This window comes from Orycteropus afer, unplaced genomic scaffold (assembly GCF_000298275.1).
Source record: "Orycteropus afer afer isolate SDZICR_OR568_19922 unplaced genomic scaffold, OryAfe1.0 scaffold00053, whole genome shotgun sequence".
Taxonomy (NCBI): domain Eukaryota; kingdom Metazoa; phylum Chordata; class Mammalia; order Tubulidentata; family Orycteropodidae; genus Orycteropus; species Orycteropus afer.
This window is the reverse complement of record NW_006921640.1, coordinates 1512170-1526941: the sequence shown is the minus strand read 5'-3', so window position 1 is coordinate 1526941 and position 14772 is coordinate 1512170. Positions and strand designations below refer to the sequence as shown.

At 42.7% G+C, this 14772-nt stretch overlaps 1 protein-coding gene across 1 annotated transcript in view; it reads right to left on the bottom strand.

The window, feature by feature from the left end:
• Window positions 1-1888: 1888 nt before the first annotated feature.
• FAM167A (family with sequence similarity 167 member A) overlaps window positions 1889-14772 on the bottom strand; it is a 28753-nt gene continuing 15869 nt past the window's right edge. The window contains exon 2 of the mRNA XM_007938710.1: window positions 1889-2152. Coding sequence (XP_007936901.1) covers window positions 1889-2152 — 264 coding nt within the window. The remainder of the gene's footprint in view (window positions 2153-14772) is intronic.

The following is a 14772-nucleotide window of genomic DNA, read 5'->3' as shown; positions in this document are numbered from 1 at the left end:
TGTGTTTACATGAGATCATACAGGAAGGCTAAACATGGAAGTAGAGCAACATAATACTTGGACTATGAGATGGCAATGCATGTCCTGTGGGTTCACTTCATTTCCTGTGGATCCACTGTCCAGGCATTGCTCTGAGTTTGACTCAAATATTCTGAATTCCAAAGTGGGAGGGTGGATGGGAGTTGAGTGAAGTGGAGGGTAGAGCATTTGGCAGTTTGAGGGTCTGGCAAACCACTGGGCCATCTTTGCAGTTCCAGTTCAATGATATACAGTGTGTCTAGGCATTATTATTATGATTAAACATATTAATATTCTACAGTGGCTAAATAGCTGTGTAACCTAAAGGAAGTTATTTTTCCTTCTCTGAGTTTCAGTTTACTTCTTTATGAATGAGAGGGCAATACCAGATGACATCAAAGGTCAAAACGCCCAATTTTATGATTATACCAAGTTGGTGGAGGAACCTCAGCTTAAATTTCCTAATCTGTAGAGGTTTCAGCTTTCAAGTCATTGTTATGGATACTTTTTTGGAATTAAATCCTAACCTTCTGTACTTGACCTATCCAGCTGGTTTCAGCATTTGTGGGGGGAGCAGTTATTTACAAGTTAGCAACATATTATTAACAGTCTGGTTCAGTCAACAACAGTTGTTAGGTCAGGCACAGAATCTCAGAGGAGGCTCAAGACAAGCTGTGGCCTCCCTCGATTGTCTTTCTGGGAGGCAATAAGGTGATATAGGTGACACTGTCTCCCCACAGGAGAATTATGGGACATCTGTTTACAGTTCTGTCTGGTTCAGTCACCAAGGGTCTCCTAGGCACTCCTCGGTTGTGGAGTGGCAGCAAACGGGCTCTTTGGGGTTATGATTGGTATATGTGTCCAAACCAAACTGCCATCAAGTCAATTCTGACTCATAGCTACCTTACAGGATAGAAGAGAACTGCCCTATAGGGTTTCCAATGCCGTAAATCTTTACAGAAGCAGACTGCCTCCTCTTTCTTCCACAGAGCAGCTGGTGAGTTCAAATTGCCAATCTTTCAGCTAACAGCCAAAAACTCTCACCACTGTGCCATCAGAACTCCTATATGTGCCCAGGGGAGGGAGAAGAGGGGTTGGCACTTGTTTTGCCCAAACCACATTTATGTGTGCCTGTCACATGTACTGGCACACATGGAAACAACTGGCATGGCCTTGTCATGCCAGGGTCAAAGACTGACAGCTGGTTGCACCACACATTCTTCAGGGGCATTGGTTGCTAGGCTGTGAATTCTGGTTCCCAAGTTTTACTGTGCTATTTTTTGTTTTTGTTTTGTTTTCCTTCCCTAGGATTCCCTGTCAAAGTTGCTGAATTACCTATTTAGGGTGAATTTGAACCAGTGCTTGGCAGACAGCAACATAGAGATGGGCACATCTAACATATCAAATCACCTTCCCTCCTGGGGGCAAAATGCCATTGAGGGAACCTCCTTCAAGAACAACAGCCTGTGGGGGGCCCTCCCTTTGGGACCTTAGTTCATAGCACCAGTGATTGTAAGAACAGGATTGCGGGTCACTGAGGGAAGGACTGTGATGGACTGTACTAGGAACCCAGTCCTCATTTCCCATCTTGTTGAAGTGGCGTTTCTGCAGAATCTTTGGGTATTAAATGAAGAGCCAATTATGGGGATGCTGGGATCCCCCAGCTGAGGTTCCTGAGAGGGTGTCTTCCAACAGGTCCTGGGGGCATCCATGATTCTCCAGTCTCAGGGAAGCACTGCAGGTCTGTTCTGTGTGTGCCCTGCCTCTGGGGAGACTCACTCAGGGTACCTTTGCATCAACTCCCTTCTCAAGTACCCTTCCTCCATCTCTAAACCCCTGCTCTGTCTCCTCTGCCTGCTTCTAGGGCTTCTCAGCAGAGAGAGAATCTTCGGGAGTTGATGTTCATTTTGGTGACACCAATGAGCTTGAGTGGAGTGGAGAGACTGAAGGAGGAGGCAAGAGGGGAGTCACAGAAGAGGTCAGACAGCTCGTCCCGCTCCTCCAGCTCATAGGTGGCGTCATTGAGCATTCTCCTGTGGAGGTGGCAGGTCTGCTCAATCTTCAGCTTGTTGATGTCACTGCGCAAGCGCATGAGCTGTCTGGCCAACTGCTGGTCCTGCAGCCGCATCTCTGTCTGGAAGGGAAAAGAGAAAGGTATCAGCAAACAGTATGGTGAGGGGTCTGACAAGCACAGACGCATCTGCATGATATCTAGGTAGATCTAATTAAGGTCTTGATCATTAAGCAGTCCACCCTGGAAATACAAGCACTTTCTTAGTTTAGAGAGGTGAAAAGACACAGTTAGCAACATGATAAATGAGGGTATGCTTGCAAAACAATAGTTTGAATTTGGTAAAATACTAAGGTTAACAAATTGCCATACAGTTAATTCAGACTCACGGTGATACCATGTTTGTCACAGTAAATCTATGCTTCACAGGATTTTCAAGGCTGATCTATCGGAAATAGACTGCCAGGCCTTTCTTCTGACGTACTTCTGGGTAGACATGAATCTCCAACCTTTCAGTTAGCAGCCTAGCATGTTAAATGTTTGCATCACCCAGGGACTTCATACTATGCCTAAACCCTTTTGATCAAGGAGTATAACACTCCTGACTTGGATGTATTTTCAATTCAGTCTCATTGTTAGAGATATATATACAGATTGAGTAAAAGAAATGCATGTGAATGATATATACAGAATGCAGGAGTACGGTTATCTCTGAGTGCATGGGAGGGAATGTGATTGGGGAAGGTATACAGAGGTTTCAACTGTATTGCTAATGTGTTATATCTTATGCTTGGTGGTTGGTATGCTGTCATTTCAGTATTTAAACATTTTAGAATGTCTGAAATATTTCTTTACAAAGAGTCAAACATAGAAATATGCTAATATTTATTGAATGTTTTTCTATGAACCAGCACTGTTCTAAGCTCTTCATGTATATTAACATATAACAATTCATCTTTATTAAAATCCTGTGAGGATGTTGCCAACATCATCTACATTTTATGGATGAAGATGCTGAGACACAGCTAGGGAAGTAACTTGCATCAAGTTAGGCTAGGACTATGAACACAGACAGATTCCAGAAACCAAGCCACCAACAACTATATTCTTCTGCCTCTTAAACTACTGTTGGGCTGTGTTTGGTACTAATTGTCTGCTCAGTGATCTATCAGAAGATTCAAGATACTTTGAGTGCCTTCATGTTTCCTGCCTGAGGAGGGGATTTGAGAATAACTCCTCACCTAGCCTAACATTCCGTTTCCAGAATTCATCTACGTGTTTAACCTTGTTGGAACTTCACAGCTATTGCAGAGGCATGGGCAGAGCAGTTTGGTTGAATATTTTACCAGTTAGGAAACTGGAGCTCAAAGAGCTTCAGTGAGTTAGTTGCTCAGTTTCACACAGGGATTCAAACCAGTTCTTCCCGGTTCAGTCATGGCCAATGAAGCAAATCCAAAAAGGACTCAAATTTGTAAATTGTGGGTGAACTGGAACAATAACCTGAATGGTAAAAATTACCAGTCCATACACTGCTAGAAATTTAATCTCCCTCATAGAAAACTAGGGCAGTGAGTGTGTTGCCCAGCAATCCTACCTCTTGACGAGCAGAGTTGAAACAATGGCACCTGCTCAAAGATGGTGGCTGACCACACTGCTTTGAATGTATGTTGCCCTCTATAGTCCTGGCAATAATCCAAACTTCCTCACCAATCTCCTGAAAAGGCTCACTACACATCTTCTGAGTCTCCCATTCTAGGGCTTTGACTGGTAATTTTCCTGTTCTGGTTACCACTCTGCAAATTTTAAAAATTCCGGTCTGTTCTGATTTTGCTTCATCAGCCATGACTGAACTGGTTTGAAGGAGTTCAAAGCCCTGGTTTCACAGTTGTGATGTGGCAGTGATGGAATTAGAGCTCACAGGAACTCTTTAGGCTCCTAGTGCCCAGCATTTTCCATTAACAACACTTCATCACTAAAACATGTCATTGGCTGCTCCTACTTGACACAGATCCTATTCCTTCTCACCATTTACTCTGCCACATTTGCAAGTAGTTATTGTTGGAGCATTTATATGTACTCATGCTCCCCTATGTGCTTCACCTGGCACTCAGAGCCAAATAGATTTGGAAAAATTAACCACGAGACTCCAGAGGGATCCTCCCTGTACTTATGCAAATGTTCTCACTTTTCCTCAGGTTTGGAGTAGAGTGCATATCCAGTAAGCAGTTCGTCATTCTTTTCTTTCATTTTTAATATGCACGTTGTCTGCAGACTTTTTCTCTCAATTTTATAGATGAGGAAAATTGAGATGTAAGGTCTTGCTTAGAGATCAGTAAAGTATTTAATGGCAAAGTTGGGATTAAAGTTCACAGCCACAATTCACTTTTCAATCCAAATTACTTTTCAATCCAAATTTCTTGCCAATCAGTAATTCGACTGACATAGAATAGCACCAAATTAATGAGTACAAGTTCACCATAGAGTGGTTAGTCATGCACTCATTAATTATGGAGCAACTAACCATTCCTAGAACTGGGTTAGATGCTATTTAAACTCTTCTAAAGCAGATGGATGTCAACTCTATCTGAAAGATGGCACCAGCTCACTTTCATTGCCTTGTGTAAATTGCTCCTCTGGAGAGCTTTGCTTGCACGACTTCTTTTTGGGATATTCTATAATTTGAAGATTGTTGTTGTTGTTATGTACTGTCTAGTTGGCCCAACTCATAATGACTCCTCCTTGGGTTTCTGAGGCAGTATCACTACGGAAGCAGATTGCCCAACCCACAGATCTCTTTTAAAAGCTAGCAACCTTATGGTTTAGATTTGAACTTTGGCCTCAAGAATTAGATCTTTGGTCTAAAAAGATACTTTAAAGTTGGAGAACTTCAAATTTGAGCAGATGTGTGGGACTGTGAAATGGTGCTTGCCAGTGAGCACATGGGGGATGGATGGTGGGGACTATTTTTCTGTGGCTGATAAGCTCATTGCCATTGAGTTGATTGCAACTCATAGTGACCCTATAGGACAGAGTAGAACTTCCCCATATCTGTAAGAACTTCCCCAAATCTGTAAGGGTTTATAAGGCTGTAATCTTTATGGAAGCAGACTGCCTCATCTTTCTCCCCCAGAGCACCTGGTGGGTTTGAACTGCTGACCTTTCAGTTAGCAGCCAAACACTTAACCAAATCAGGGACTATAGGGTTTAAAACCCATCATAGTCAATGGCCAAGAACAATGATAGTGTTCTGGTTACCTAGTGCTGCTCTGACAAGAATATACCACAAATGTGATGGCCTTAACAAACAGGAGTTTATTCTTACAATTTGGAGGCTTTAAGTCCAAGTTCAAAGTACTAGGCTCCAGGGGCTGGGTGAAAGCCCCTCAACCTTGGGGTCCAGCTTTGCCTCCAGCTCCCGGCCCACTGGAGCTAGAGACATTTCTTCACTCAGACAGCTGCTGGCTGCTGAGGCTGACAAGTCCCAAGGTTGACAAGTAAAAAGGCACAGTCCCAATGTTACCAAACCACATGGCAGGCCATTAACTTATGTCCATTGTAAGTCCCAAGGTCGGCAGAGCATAGCAGGCTGTTGAGTAACGACACGGCTACCTGCAGAGTCCAAGCATGCCATAGGCTAGAGACCATTCCCAAAGCTTCTCCTTATATACAGGAAGCAGACCACATTCCAAAGGCAGCTACTCAGATGCTTGTGGTAGAGCCCAGCATGGAGTTGATTGCCAGTCTCATCATGGGGATTAACTACCACCAGCTGCCCAGCCACTCAACCAGGCCCAGCCAAGGTGACACACAATATAACCACCACAGATAGATACATGTCCAATTTCCTTTGATTGGACAAAAGCAACTTTGGTAGAGTCACCTCACACTTCCATTTAGCTTATATGTATTCAACTCTACATATGGGAAAGAAGAGAATGTCTGAAATATTTCAATAAAGATGGTGATTCTGGTGATCCCACTAGTTCACATCCAGAGTGAATGTAAGGGGGGCAGTACATCTGCTGTTTTCTCAGCAGACCTAGGTTTTGAGGGTGTCTCATAGCATGATCATCTCACCCTAGGGTTTGTTGCGGGTTCTAAAATTTAAAAGTTCAGAATATATATTTTGTTATGACTCCCTGAAGGTAAGTCAACTGCTTCATCAGATATTCATCCCAGAAACATGGTTTGTTTTCTGAAAGAACCAGAGAAACTGGCTGTGTGGGACCTATTGTCAAGTAATTTGTGGTCCACATAATAGATCTTCCAAGAGTTTACACCTTGAACAGTAACTTGAGCCCCATAGGCTTTCCAAGTCAACTGAGAAAAATGTGCAGGGTTAAGACGCTTAATTTTTTTCCCCCATTAAAAAAACTTTTAAATATATATATATGCTTTTGCTGATCCTGTTTAGTTAGAGTAAGTCAGAAGCATAGCAGTTGCCAAGAAAGGAGCAGAGTGCTGTGATGTAGTTAAAGGGAGTAAATTCTGTACTGGGGAGGGGGAGCCTCCTTTCTTTTCCTGTTCCCTTCAAGCTCCACCAAAGAGATACTCAGAGGGTGCTAACAATATACCCTGTCCTCTGCCACATGTTGTTAGATGCATTTAACATATGTATTGTTTCATTGCATCCTCGCAACAACTCTAGGTGACAGGCATTACATTTATCTGTATTACAGATGAGGGGCACAGACTCAGAGAAGTTAGAGGACTGTTCAGGATCAGCTTGTGAATGGTGGCACTCAGATCTCACTCATGGCTGGTGGCCTTTCCATGGCTCTTGTCCACCCAGAGATGGGCTACGTTGACAAAGATAGTGTCAAAGGAAGAGATCTCAGGCAGCAGAAGTAGGAAACTCACAGCTCTGGGGTTAGAAGTTGGGTTCAAGCTGAACCCTACTCCTTACAAGCTTACTTACATACCAGGCAAGTCATTAATGGTCCTTCAGCTTCTGTCTTTTTCTCTACAGAAAAAGGATAATGCCTATTCCAAGGGCTGTGAGAATTAAGTTAGATAATAAATAATTTGCCATGTTAATTGGCTAGAAAAGAACATCATAATTGGTAAAGTAGAGGGTCAGTCAAAAAAATGAGGGAAACCCTCAGTGAAATACATTCACACAATAGTCACAACAATGGACTGAAACATACAAACCATCACAAAATTGTGCAGAACTGGACAAAGCTTTGTTCTATTGAACATGGGGTCACTGTAAGTCAGATTTGATTCAATGACAACTGACAACAACAACATGTAAACTGAATTGTTGTTGTTAGATGCTGTCTAGTCAGTTCCGACTCATAGCAAGCCTATGGACAACAGAACAAAACACTGCCTGGTCCTGCATCATTCCCACAATCATTGCTATATTTGAACTCATTGTTGCAGCCACTGTGTCAATCCATATCATGCTGGATCTTCTTTTTCGCCGACCCTCTACTTTACCAAGCATGTCCTTCTCCAGAGATTGGTCCCTGCCGATAACAAGTTCAAAGTACATGAGACAAAGTCTCGCCATCCTTGCTTCTAAGCAGCATTCTTCTGGCAGTCATGGTATACTTAATATTCTTCAACAGCATAATTCAAATGCATCAATTTTTCTTATGTCTTCCTTATTCATTGTCCAGTTTTCACATGTATATGAGGTAATTGAAAATGTCAAGGCTTGGGTCAGCTGTACCTCAGTCCTCAAGGTGACGGCTTTGCTGTATAATACTTTAAAGAGGTCTTTTGCAGCAGATTTGCACAACACAATACATCATTAGATTTCCTGACTACTACTTTGATGGACATTGATTGTGGATCCAAGTAAAATGAAATCACTGATAACTTCAATCTTTTTTCTCCATTTATCATGTTGCTTATTGGTCCAGGTGTGAAGATTTTTGTTTTCTTTATGTTAAAGTGTAATCCATACTGGAGACTGTAGGTTTTGATCTTCAACAGTAAGTGCTACAAGTCCTCTTCGCTTATAGCAAGAAAGGTTGTGCCATCTGCACATTGTGGGTTGTTAATTAGTCTTCCTCCAATTCTGATGCTGTTTTCTTCTTCATGTAGTCTAGCTTCTTGATTACTTGCTTTGCATACATATTGAATAAGTATTGTTAAAGGATACAACCCTGACATATACCTTTCCTGATTTTAAATCATGCATAGTGTTGAATGTTGTTACTGTTGTTAGGTGTCATCAAGTCAGTTCTGACTCATAGTGACCTGATGTACAACAGAATGCAATTCTGAACAAGCCTGTGCTATCCTCAGAATTAATGTTTAAGTTCATTGTTGCAGTCACTGTTAATCTGTTTCATTGAGGGCCTTCCTCTTTCTCACTGACCCTCTATTTACCAAGCATGATATTCTTTTCCCGGGACTAGTCCCTCCTGATAATATGTCCATACTCCATGAGATGAAGTCTCACCATCCTTGCTTCTAAAGAGCATTCTGGTTGTACATTGTTCTTACCTTCATGGTATACGCAATATTCATCATCAACAACGTAATTCAAATGCATCAATTCTTCTTAGGTCTTCCTTATTCGTTGTCCAGCTTTCACATGTATATGAGATTATTGAAAATATCATGGCTTGGATCAGGAGCACCTTAGTCCTCGAGATGATATCTTTGCTTTATAACACTTTAAAGAGGTTTTTTTTTTTTTTTTTTTTGCAGCAGATCCACTCAATACAAAACATCATTTGATTTCTTGATTGCTGCTTTGATGGGCATTGATTATGGATCCAAGTAAAATGAAATCCTTGATAACTTCAATCTGTTTCTCCATTTATCATGATATTGCTTATTGGTCCAGTTGTGAGTATTTTTATTTTCTTTATTTTGAAGTGTAATTCATGGTGAAGGCTGTAGTTTTGATCTTCATCTGTAAGTGCACCAAATCCTCTTCACTTTCAGCAAGTAAGGTTGTAACGTCTGTATATTGCAGCTGTTAATGATTCTGAATAATGCTGAAGAGTGCTGACCACATGAGTGTAAGAGGCTCAACATTGTTTAAATCCTTTCTCTCCAGGATAAAAAGGTAGAACTTGTGAGGATCTCCCAGATTTAAGCCTTCATTATAGAGACTAAGATATTAGCCTAAAACCTGCTTCCTGTGACTCAGCCATCAATGGCAATGGCTTAAACTATACCCACCACCCACTGCCATTGAGTTGGATCCTATTCATAGCAACCCCTCCTTGTGTTTCTGAGGCAGTATCACTATGGAAGTAGATTGCCCAACCTTCCTTCTGAAGAGTGGCTGGTGGGTTTGAACCGCCAGCCTTCTGGTTTGCAGTTAAATGCCTTACGTACTATGCCACAAGAGCTCCTTGCTCAAACTGTAGGATGTCCTTATAGCCAATCCCTCCTCCCAAGGTGGCCCATTGCCCCATCCAGAGATAAAGGCACTGGTTGGATTCTCGGAGGTTTGGCCAACTATTCCAGCAGCACTGTAATTAAGGCAATGTACTTGGTGAAAATAGAGAGGAATGCCATTGTGTCAGGGGCTGTTGGCCCCTTGAAGTGACTGGGTGTGTCCCTACCAGGTGTGAAAGAACATTAAATGGGTGTGGATATTGGTGGCCCCTTTGAAACAGTTGTGTTTGTGGTATGTGTTTGGTGTAACCAACAGATGTCTGTTTCTTTGAGGCAGACAAGAATGCTTCTTGGGAGAGCTCTTTTGTTTCTTAAGGTAGAACATGAGTCCCCAAGGGCATGATTAAGTAACTAAAGACGGTAATTAAGAGGCTCTGCAAGAGGAGCAGGGAGCTCTGGTGGCTTAACTTCTCCTGGTGAGGGTGTGGCAAGAGTGCTGGCAGAAAGCAGGCCAAAAGGGTCCAGGGAATGGGGCAAGAGAGGAAATACTTGAGGGGTGGGTGATCAGCTGAGGAAAGTCAGAGAATAGAGATATCTACTATGAATGTTTAAGTCATCTGTTGTGAGATATCTTTAGCAAACTCACACAATTCACTCATGCTTTTCCTGGGGTGTGAGAAGAAGTGCTAATCCTTCTTTTGGGCTGGTGGGATAAAAACAAAGTTTGAAAATTTAGGGCTACCAACTTATCTGGGTTTGTCCAGGATGTTCCTGTTTTATGTGTGTATATATATACACAGGAGCTCTGCTGGCATAGTGCCTAAGGCACTTGACTGCTAACCAGAAGGCTGCCAATTCAAACCCACCAGACACTCCTTGGATGGAAGATGGGGCAATCTACTTCCATAATGATACTGCCTCGGAAACCCAAGGAGGGGTCGCTATGAGTAGGGTCCAACTCGACAGCAAATAACAACAACAACATATATATACACATACATTTTAGGGAAAATATATACAGCAAAACCTGCTCCAATTCCATAGTTTCTAGACATGATAATTAGTGACATAGGTTATATTCTTCACATTGTGTCAACATTCTCTTTATTTCTGTTGTTGTTTTACACCCATTGACTTAAACTCCCTGCCCCTCAACCTTCTCATCTATGCTTTAAAATAGTTGCTGCTCATTTGGTCTTATATAGATAATTTTTAAAAATAATATAATATTCAAAGGTGACAATCTTTACTTTTTGAGCTATCCTGTTAACTTAGTTTAAAGATGATTTCAGGGGATAGTTTCAATTCAAGGTTTGAAGAGTAACTCAGAGCTATAGTCTCTGGGACTCCTCTAGTTTTAATAGCTTCAGTAAGTCTATATATTCTTTGAGAATTTGAAGTTCTGTTCCACATTTTTCTCCCTCTCTATCAGGATCCATCCATTGTGTCCCTGATCAGAATGTTAGGTAGTGGTAGCAGAGCACCATCTAGTTCTTCTGGTTTCAAGGTAGAGGAGGCAGTGGCATGTGAGGATGTTCCTCATTCTAGTGCTGAATGTCCATGTCCCAGAAATTTCTTCAGTCTCAGGAAAACATAGACAGTTGTTTACCCTAGCTGTAAGTTGGGTACAAGCAGTGGCAAATGGGGGCCCATCCTCTGGTTGATACAGAGGGCCCTCTTGGTGATGACATTCTCAATGCAAACTTGTGTTGCACTGGGGATGGCTAGATTTCAAAGCAGGCAGGGTGTCTCAAGGGTAGGTTAGAAGAGAGGGTAGCCATGGAAGGAGAATCTCAGACCAACTGGCAAAGGGAGAAAGTTCTTTACCAAAGGCACACCCACCATTTGGGAAAAGTAGCATATTTGTGTTCACCTGGAGAATTTTCTTCCATTCTCAACATCCCCTTTGACCACTTGCTCTGTGTTCATTTGCTCGGGCTAAAACACTGAGTGATTTCTTGGCGTCCCAGAGAAGCAAGCACTTTTAATTCTAGTTGTCAATTAATCTGCCTGAATGTTTCCTCTGATTTCAGATGCTGAGTTAAAATATAAAACCAAAATAAACCAAACCCAGTGCCACTGAGTCAATTCTGACTCATAGTGACCTTGTAGGATGGAGTAGAACCTCCACCAAAAGGTTTCCAAGTCTGTACATCTCTATAGAAGAAGATTGCTTTACGTTTTTTCCACAGTGACTAATGGGTTCAAACCACAAGCCTTTTGATTAGCAACCAAATGCTTTAACTATATATCACCAGAGCTGCATAAATAAATATCAGACCCTTGAGAATACAAGAAGCAACTCTTTGATGGTACCATCTCTAACCTATCACAACTTCTGTTGCCTAAAATAAGTACAATGTATGAAGTGCCAGAAAAAAACCTTCCTCTTTCCAACAAAAGCCTTACCTGGAACTCTATAAATTAATGCTTTGTTTCTACTATCTGCAGTTCCTGAGGGTTGCAAACAGTTAATATGCTTGTTGTTGTTGTTGTTATGTGCCATCGAGTCAGCCCCGACTCATAGCAACCCCTCCTTGGATTTCCAAGGCGGTATCACTACAGAAGTTGCCCAATCTTCCTTCTGAGGAGTGGCTGGTGGGTTTGAACCGCCAGCCTTCTGGTTAGCAGTCAAATGTCTTGGGCACTATGCTACCAGAAGATTGGTGATTCCAGTCCATTTAGCGGTGACTCAGAAAAACAGCCTAGTGATCTAGTTCCCAAAGCTCAGCCATTAAACACCTTATGGAGCACAGTTCTACTCTGGCACACGTGGAGGTCCCCAGCAGTTGGAATCAACTCAATGACAACGGGTCTTTTTTTTCCCCCAAAAGGGGAAGAAACACTGTAAAAAAGGGGAAAGTCTATTATCTAGTCTTTCCTTTCCCCAGAAAATTTTGCCATGCACTCTTGCTTGTGGAATCTCCTACTCTTTTTATTTGGGTAAACAACAAGAGAGGTGACAGTGACTTGAGATAGGAGGCTGTGCAAAACTGAAAGCATTTTTGAGGCAGAGATCTTTGAATGTATCTTTAAAGTTGGTCCAAGAGAAAGTCCAGCTCTTAGGGGCCAAACCAGAGGTGACACAAATATACTGTATTGGAGAGAATTGCAATTAACACAGATGTGAGAAGACGGGAGGAATCCCACATTGGTGGTCAAGGACATTTTGTCTAATTCCTGTTTCTGGGGTTTATATCTAGGTTATCCCAGTCCAACAGCTACAATTAATCTCTTATTGATATTGAAGAGGAGGCTGGGTCAAAAGTTATTTTTATAGGCACATGTGAAGAAACGGAGCTTGTTCAGTTCTCACACAATTTGGTAATGAGGACTTGATTCTTGAACCTTGGAAACAGTTTTTGAACTGTGTCTCATTATTTACCTTGCTTAACCTAAATGTCCAACTTATTTTAATCAAAGCTGTGTAGAAGCATTCTCTTGGAAGCCTGGAATGAAATATTTTCATTATCTGATCTTGTCTTTGCACTCTGAGGAAGAGTCAGAATAATGTTGTTAGGAGAGAAAGCTGTTTGGTCTCATGGAGGTTTGCAGTTGAATGGTGACTTTAGGTTCTGGGGTGGGGGATGTTTTTCCAAGTTTCTTTTCAAATACCCTTAGAAACCAACTTTGTTTACTGATTTCCAGGGAAAGCTATGGACCTAGACAAAGGCAGGAATATGCTTACAAAGGTTTCTACCCTGAGAGGCAGCAGGCCAGCTGGAGGGAGCCACAGTACTTGCCTGGCAAGCAGAGATCTGCCCGCCCTGATACCACACATCCTGGGAACCCAGGCCTAAGGATTTGAGGAAAGTATGCAAGATTGCTCCTGGGTTCCTGTGATTGTCCCTGGCCTGAAGATGTGGGTGGGAAGGAAGAACACTGGCTCCCATGCTGTGAGTTCAGCTCAGTGGGTCAGGAAGGAGCCAGAGAGGCAATTCTGTCTGTGCTAGCCCTCTGGCCTCCTCTGAGGGGCTCTTATGCTCTCTGGAGCCATCCCTCTGCTGGGAGGGAAGGATGGACCAGACCTGCAACAGAGGTGGTGTGGTGGGGGGTGCTCCAGGCCTATTCAGGGGTCCTCCCATCTCTACTGCAAAGTAAAGCTCTGTTTGATAAAGTATTGGACTTTCCAAAGGTCTCTGGATGGTACAGTTTGCACTTGCTCACTGAACTAAAAGGTTGGCTATTCAAACCCACCCAGGAGCTCAACAGGAGAAAGCCCTGGCTTCCGTAAGGATTACAGCCAAGAAAACTATGGAGTCAGAATTGACTCAACAGCAATGGGTTACTTTTTCAAGCTTGAAAGGTTCTAGACAAAGCTCACATCTTTACCTGGTAAGGCTGGCCTTTGAGAAGGATGGGGTGATACATTTGGAAGAGCTCCTCAATCTGCCTCCTGCTCTGACCACCTAACTCTGAAAAGTGAGGGAGGAATCAGGTCAGTGACTATCAGCATACATAGAAAATACTCTATTAGGGGTTCTGGTAGTGTAGTGCCTAAGGCAATTGACTACTAACCAGAAGGCTGATAGTTCGAACCCACCAGCCACTCCTCAGAAGGAAGGTTGGGCAATCTAATTCTGTAGTGAAACTGCCTCGGAAACCCAAGGAGTGTTTGCTATGAGTCAGGTCCAATTCAATGGCACATAACAGCATTAGGGATTTTGAGTTCAACCCCAATATCATAGGCAGCTACGAGTTCCCACTGGCCTTGCACAGTTTTCCCCACCCCTCAGGGCATGAGCCACAGGGTGTGTGGGCATCAGTGAGGTTAGACCTCCGCTTGCACTGCTTCTTTCAGCTCTCTTGCTGTTTCTTACAGTAGAAATTTTTCTGATTCTGGGTTTATGTCCCAGCTCAGTCTTTAATGAGATAAGTGACTTTGGGCAGGTAATATAAAAGGGGATGCTGATCACCTCCCTCTGACCTCATAAGATACCATGAGGCTTAAACACAATCTTTAAGTGAAGTGAGGGGACCTAAAAATTATATCCCAGGAAAAGAATTCTGCACCCAAAAGGGAGAGTTGGAGAGATGTGGGTTGTTATCAGGCACTATGAACACAAGAGACAGATTGACCTTGCTCACGGCTCCCTCTCATCACCCTGCATCTCAGTCTTTTCACCAGGCTCCTCCCTGCCTTCACTCCCATTCCCTCCACTCATTCTTCCATTCAAGATTCAAATTGACTAGGGTTTCCTTCTTCTTAAAATTTTTCAGAGACAAAATCTCCCTTCCATGGCCCTCTGTGACCTATCAAATAAAATCCAAGCTCCTTAATATAGATATTAGGATCCTTTCTCTGTCCAGCCTGGGCTCTCTCACCTTGGGCTCCCCTGGACCTCTCACTCTGTGTGGAAGCCTAAGGTCTCTCTTAGAAGCCATCTTCCCACATCATCCTGCAGAGCCCACATTGGCCTTTACCTTACCCA